Source organism: Miniopterus natalensis, chromosome 10, assembly GCF_054644295.1.
Source record: "Miniopterus natalensis isolate mMinNat1 chromosome 10, mMinNat1.hap1, whole genome shotgun sequence".
Lineage (NCBI taxonomy): Eukaryota > Metazoa > Chordata > Mammalia > Chiroptera > Miniopteridae > Miniopterus > Miniopterus natalensis.
Genome location: NC_142090.1, coordinates 79,476,654 through 79,482,653, shown reverse-complemented (window position 1 = coordinate 79,482,653; position 6,000 = coordinate 79,476,654). Strand labels below are relative to the sequence as shown.

At 58.3% G+C, this 6,000-nt stretch overlaps 1 protein-coding gene across 1 annotated transcript in view; it reads left to right on the top strand.

Moving 5' to 3' along the window:
• Window positions 1–2,383: 2,383 nt before the first annotated feature.
• Window positions 2,384–6,000, top strand: part of TBX20 (T-box transcription factor 20) — a 31,163-nt gene continuing 27,546 nt past the window's right edge. Inside the window, exons 1-2 of the mRNA XM_087821440.1 lie at window positions 2,384–2,510; window positions 5,713–5,968. Coding sequence (XP_087677566.1) covers window positions 2,384–2,510; window positions 5,713–5,968 — 383 coding nt within the window. The remainder of the gene's footprint in view (window positions 2,511–5,712; window positions 5,969–6,000) is intronic.

Here is a 6,000-nt window from a genome sequence, read left to right as displayed (position 1 = left end):
GTATAATCCCGCAATAACTTTTTGAAAACTAAAACGAGCAGAAAACCCAGCTGAAGCATATATTAAGCTCTAGACTAATTGTGCCATCACCCACCCCCAAGTAACACCCCAAACACCCACCACCACCAAAACTCTCGGCATAAATCTTCCTTCCTGGCCAAACGCTAAGCGCGCGAGACGGGGAAGGAGCCGGTGGGCGCCTCACGTGGGAAAGGGGGGCCGTCACCGCTGCCCCGAGGTGGGGCTGGGGGCGGCCGGGAGGCTTCAGTAACTGAAGGGCCTGGGTTGGGCCTGGGTTGTCCCAAAGCAGCGAAGGACCGAGACTCAAGGATGGAAGCGGGTCGTTTAGGCGCACGGGTGGTTTCCTCGCTCCTTCTCACCGCGGTTTAACGTAATCGGGAAGCCCTCCGCTCCCAGCCCGCGCGAGCCCTGCCGCGGACCTCGCGGGAACAGCCCGGAGCCCTGCGGGGGGGGGGGGGCAGGACCGGGCCTGGAGTGCGGGTCGGCTCGTCCGCCTTGAGCCCGCTGCGCGGGGCACGCGCCCTCCGCCGCGCCAGGCCCGGTTTTTCCCTCCAAAGAAAAGAGAGACGGGCTGGGTGACGGCGGGAAGCCCTTCCATTCAGCGCTATGGTTTGATGAGTTCCCCAAACAAGGGCCCATGTGCCCTCTGTCCGTCGAACCTGGTGACGGGTTAGCCCCCTCCGCGCAGGCCCCTGCTGGAAGCCGGCTGCGCGACAGGACGGGCTTGGCCGCGGCTCCCCGGCGGCATCGCTTTCCTCGCGTACACGCTCTCAACTTTTGACTCCTAGGTTTTCCCCGCGAGTTTATTTCAGGCGCCGGCAGGGGGGTGCCGGGGAGGAAGGAAGGGCTGGTGGGGAACGGGGGCTGTTTTCCTTTCCCTTTCGGACCCACCAGGCGGCTCCTAATCGCCAGACGACTGGCCGAGAAGGGGCGCAGATATTTACACGCTCGGCGCGAGTGTGCGTCAGCCTGTGTTTACACGGCTCCGGGGCAAGCGGATTACCCTGCGAATTCGGAGGATCTGAGTTCTTGAGGCTGAACAGGCCGACGGGGCGACCCCCACAAGGCCGCGGGAAGCCCGGTCGCCGCCGAGTCTGCGAGCGCAGAAGGTTCCGGGCGGGCCCAGCCCGCGCGCTGCGGGGCCCGCACCCTCCCCCCGCGCGCCGCGCGCGCCGCACAGCGCGGGGCCCTGCGGTCGGGGCGCCATCCCGCTGCCCTCTGGGGACCGGAACCCCCGTGAGGCGCACCGCTGTGCGGCACAGGCCGCGGGGGCGCCTGCAGCACCCCCTTAGCGCGTCATTGGCAGGGCTGCGCCTCGCGGCCCCGCCGTCCCGCAGGCGGTATTGGACCCAACGGTCGGGGACGCAGCCCTGGGGGCTAAGCCGAGAATGGGATCCGGCCCGAGGGCACCGGCTTTACGACGCCGCTCTCCTCTCTACTTAGCGGTTCCCAACTTTCTTTTGGAACTTGGAGCACGGGTTAAGGAAAACGCTGCACGAAGCAGCAACTCCCCGCGTCCCTCTGGTCTAGGTTCACGCCCTGCGCCACTCCGGGTTCCCCGATTTTAGGTCGCGGCACAGAAACGCCCCCTTCCGACAGCGCGCACCCCCTCCCGCCCCGGGGCTGCAAGGGCAGGACGGGGGCGCGGCGGCGGCCGGGCGGTGGCACCCTCTTTCCCAGCGGGTGCCGGGTTTGCGGCGGGCTGCGGCGGAGACCACGCGGGCGCTGCGCCCCGCGCTCGCCCGCCCCGCCCGGCCCCGGCCCCGCCCCCGCGGCGGAATCAGGAAGCGGTGACGTGCGGCGGCGCTGACTGGCTGCGGGCCCCGGGGACCGGCGCCGCCAGCAAATTAAGGCGCAGGCTGCGAGCGCCGGGGCGCAGTGTCCGCCGCGCCGCGCCCGGGCTCCCGCTGTCCGCGCCCTCTCCCCGAGCGTCCCCGGTCTCCCACCTCCCTGCAGCGTGGGCCACTCCGGCCACCCCCGCGGGGCAGAGGGAGGAAGCGCGCGAGGGGGCGCTAAGGGACCCCTGGGTTTCGCGCAGCTGACGCCCGTCCCCAGCCGCCAGCGGCGCAGCCTGTGGTCCCGCGGAGCGCCCCGCTGCTCGCGCCCCGGCTGAGCCCGCAGCTGCTCTTCGCCCGTCCTCTCCGGCCGGTTCGAAGCCTCCGCGGCGCCCGGGCTTTGCGGTGCGCAGTGGCGAGGCCGCTGTGGAGCTCCCGGCCGGCGGGGGCTGGCCCAGCTGCGGGCCCCGCCGCGCGGTGATCGCACTCGGGAACTTCGCGCGGTGTGTCGGTCTTTGTCTCCCTCGGGGAAGCTGGACTGCACCTCGGCGGGCCCCGTCCCTGGGCAGGACCGCGCGCTGGGGGCCATGGAGTTCACGGCGTCGCCCAAGCCCCAGCTCTCCTCGCGCGCCAACGCCTTCTCCATCGCCGCGCTCATGTCCAGCGGCGGCTCCAAGGAGAAGGAGGCCACGGAGAACACCATCAAACCGCTGGGTAAGTGGGGCTGCCTGACGGCCCGCGGCGGGCACGGGCACGGGCGGGGCCCCCCTGCGCCCCGTCTGCCGCGTCCCTGGCTGCGCGCGGCCCGCGAGGGCGCCGCTTTCCCGGCTCCAGCGCGGCGGCCCGACCCTCAGCGCAGGCCGAGCGGCTGCGTGGGAGGCTCCCCCCCAAGGCCCGTGTTTTCTTTGGGAGCTTCGCGGCCTGTTGAACACAACCGGTTTGCGCTCCCTGTTTGTCTGGAACCCCAGGGGGTGAGAGGGTGTAACTTTGTTGGGATAACAACCATCAAGGAAAAATAACTTTACCCCCCGCCCCCCCTTAAGACTCAACAGGATTTGCGATGCTTGTAACACCTGCTTGTGCAGTTAAAACCAAGGAGGCTCTAAGCGACTTCACAAGAAACCGGTTTAATTGTGTCCCCCCCACTCGATGGACGAGGCAGGGCCAGTGCCTTGGAAACACTGGCGGGCTGTGGAACCAGCCGGGTCTCCCCGTGAACCGCCTTCTTCACAGACGCCCTGGACTTATCAATAGGACATCATTTCATGACCAGTCCTGTCCAGCAGAGGCTGGCAAAAGCATTAGCCAGTAACCATTTTCCAAATTCCTCAACTTTTAGCTATACTGTTTATTTAACAACCTTTACCATTTATAGAAGACTCTAGGCTCGGAGTAAGCAGAGAGAAGGGATTATGTGCCCCTTAGCGCTAGTGAGCTCTGTGGGAAAGACACTGCCAGCGATGGGTCGGGTCCCTTCGCAGCTGAGAAAGTCGTGTTCTCGTCACCTCGTGGGGCCCCAGGAAATAATTATTTCATATCCCGATCAGCTGGTAGCCCCCAAAGAGTGAAAAACATCAAGTAGCAAACTGGCTAATATTTCTTTCTTTTTAACTCTCCCCAGTTTTTTCTTTCCTTCCCCCGTCCTTCCTGACAAGTTAACATCTCACATCCAAAACAACAATAATAACATGAAAGATGAACCCCTAGAGATGACAAATAAGGGGCCTGGGCAGAGAAAGAGGAGAGAATTAAAATCCCTGTAGCAACTCAGAACCAAGGAAAAAGAAACCGGAAGATCCCTAGAACACAGAACATCAAAGTCTCTCCTCCAAGGCTTTCACTTTTCCCTGGTCCCCCCCCCCCCCCATCTAAACCTAAACCTGCCCAAGGAGTGAAACGACCGATCAAGCAAACCCTGGCTGTTTAGAAAAAAGTCAACCACCAATTTCTGACTTGTGTTTGTGGCACTTCCCAACATTGTCCGCTCCTGTTGGGGTGCTTCCGAATTCTTTATAGATGCCCCCATCACAGCTTGGTAGCCATCGGGAAAAGACGATTCCAGGTTAAAATTCCTGACAGAGGTACCCACAGCATCCTGGGAAACCAGCCAGCTTCAGCCTCTGTCATTTCAACGTTGCTTCTTGTCTGTTCTCCTGAGAAAAAGCACCCATCTAAAGTCTAAACTACAGGGCCATTCCCCGCTCCCAGACCCCCCATCCCTCGCTCCTCACCACACACAGTGTGTAAATAAGCGTCCCTCTGGAGGAGCCAGAACTCACTCTTGTCCCTTGGAGGCGTCCGTTCAGCAGAGCACAGTTAGGAATATAAGCTGAAGACTCTGGCAAGAGAAGCCTCCAAAGGTTCTGTTACGAGAGAGTGTGGTATGAACCCTACTGAAATGTTGAAGCAAATGTGGGGTGCGGGTCAAAAGCGTCTCCTGATCGCCCATTCAAACGCATTAAGTCTATTTAGAAGAACAGCTTGGGACCACTAGAGCATTTCTTTAAATTGTTTTGTGATGTAATTGACATTTAACGTTGTGTTAGAGCATTGCCATAGCCTTTCCTCTGCTTCCCAGCCCGGACACACGGGTTAATCTGGGCCTTAGGGACTTTGCATTTTTCAGTGGTCAGGAAATCAGAAAATTCCTAAGGCAACTTGTTAATTCCCTATTAAGACATGTGAATGCGCTTCTGAAAATATTGGTAGAAGATAAGATTTTGCCGTAGCCTGGGTCTCTTGCTCTGAATTTGAGGATATAAGGATAAGATAAATAATTGGATAATTCTGAATTTAAAACATTTCCTGGAGTCGGATTGTTATTGTAAAAGAAGAAAAGGTAAAAATTCTCTATTTCCTGCCCTAAGTCAAGGAGAAAGACAGAAAATAAAACATTTTATATGATACGTATATCGTACGTATGCACATACCTACATTTAGAACGTGTTTCAATTCCTTGAGGGCACTTAGCATAGAGTTGTTTGGAGGTCAGTTTCACGTTGCAGATTCAAGTAGTTTCTTTTTTAAGGGATGCAAGATAATTGGGATAATTACAAAAGTCCCCCTGTATTCCATCAAAGTGACTGCTGTAGTCCCAGGCCCTTATCAGCTGTGGGGGAAACGTTTGGTTCGCAGGCAGTGCTACTCCAGCCCCTGGTGGATGGCAGAGCCTTCTTTCTGCTTTAATATTCCCGCTAGCCTGAGTTTCAGGTTGTTTCCTCACTTCAGGAACCGTTTGGTCCAGAAATGACCCAGAGTGCACACTCCTGTGATTTAACAAGCTAAATGCTAGTCTTTCATAGATCTCAGGTTGTGAGTACATTGTACAAATGCCTTAATCTAACACCTTAAAGCCTAGGAAACAGAGCCAGGCAGAGAGGTGAAGGGACTTAATTTTTTTAACCACCTTTCCATTCCTGCCCACATTTTATTTTTTCAGTGGAGAGAGGGCTCCAGGAGGGAAGGAAAAGTTCCTTTCAGTGTGAGGAAGGCTCTCATCTCTTCCCTTGGTCTCCCTGGAGAAAAGTCGCTCTTGGTTGTCAACGGGGCAGGACTGGCACCAGATCCCACAAGCTGTGGAGTCTAGAACTTGGGAGGGATAAAAACAGGAATACTTGCTTTTCACCCATCACAGTCCCCACTTTCTGGCCCTTACATGTTAATTCTCCAGTGTGGGTTTCAGTAACGGGTAACAAACCGTGGCTCTAGAACTCACTCGTTTGGTTCAGTAAGCAAGCACTGGACGTGTCACTCGTGGGAATCACACGCCTGATTTATATGATGATGGTTCTCAGCTGCCCTCCTGGAGTTTCTGAGCCTAACTTTTCCAAGGTCAAATCTGGGTACCTATTTTAGTTGTGCTGTTCTTCCTTTATCTGCTTGACAACGTTAGCTGTCACTGTCCCTTCTCTTGCAGAACAATTTGTGGAGAAGTCATCCTGCGCCCAGCCCCTAGGCGAGCTGACCAGCCTGGAGGCTCACGGGGAGTTCGGTGGCAGCGGAGGCAGCAGCAGCCCCCCCTCCTCCTCGCTGTGCACGGAGCCGCTGATCCCCACCACCCCCATCATCCCCAGCGAGGAAATGGCCAAAATCGCCTGCAGCCTAGAGACCAAGGAGCTCTGGGACAAATTCCACGAGCTGGGCACGGAGATGATCATCACCAAGTCTGGCAGGTAGCGGGGCCTGGCGGGGTGAGGAGCGGGTG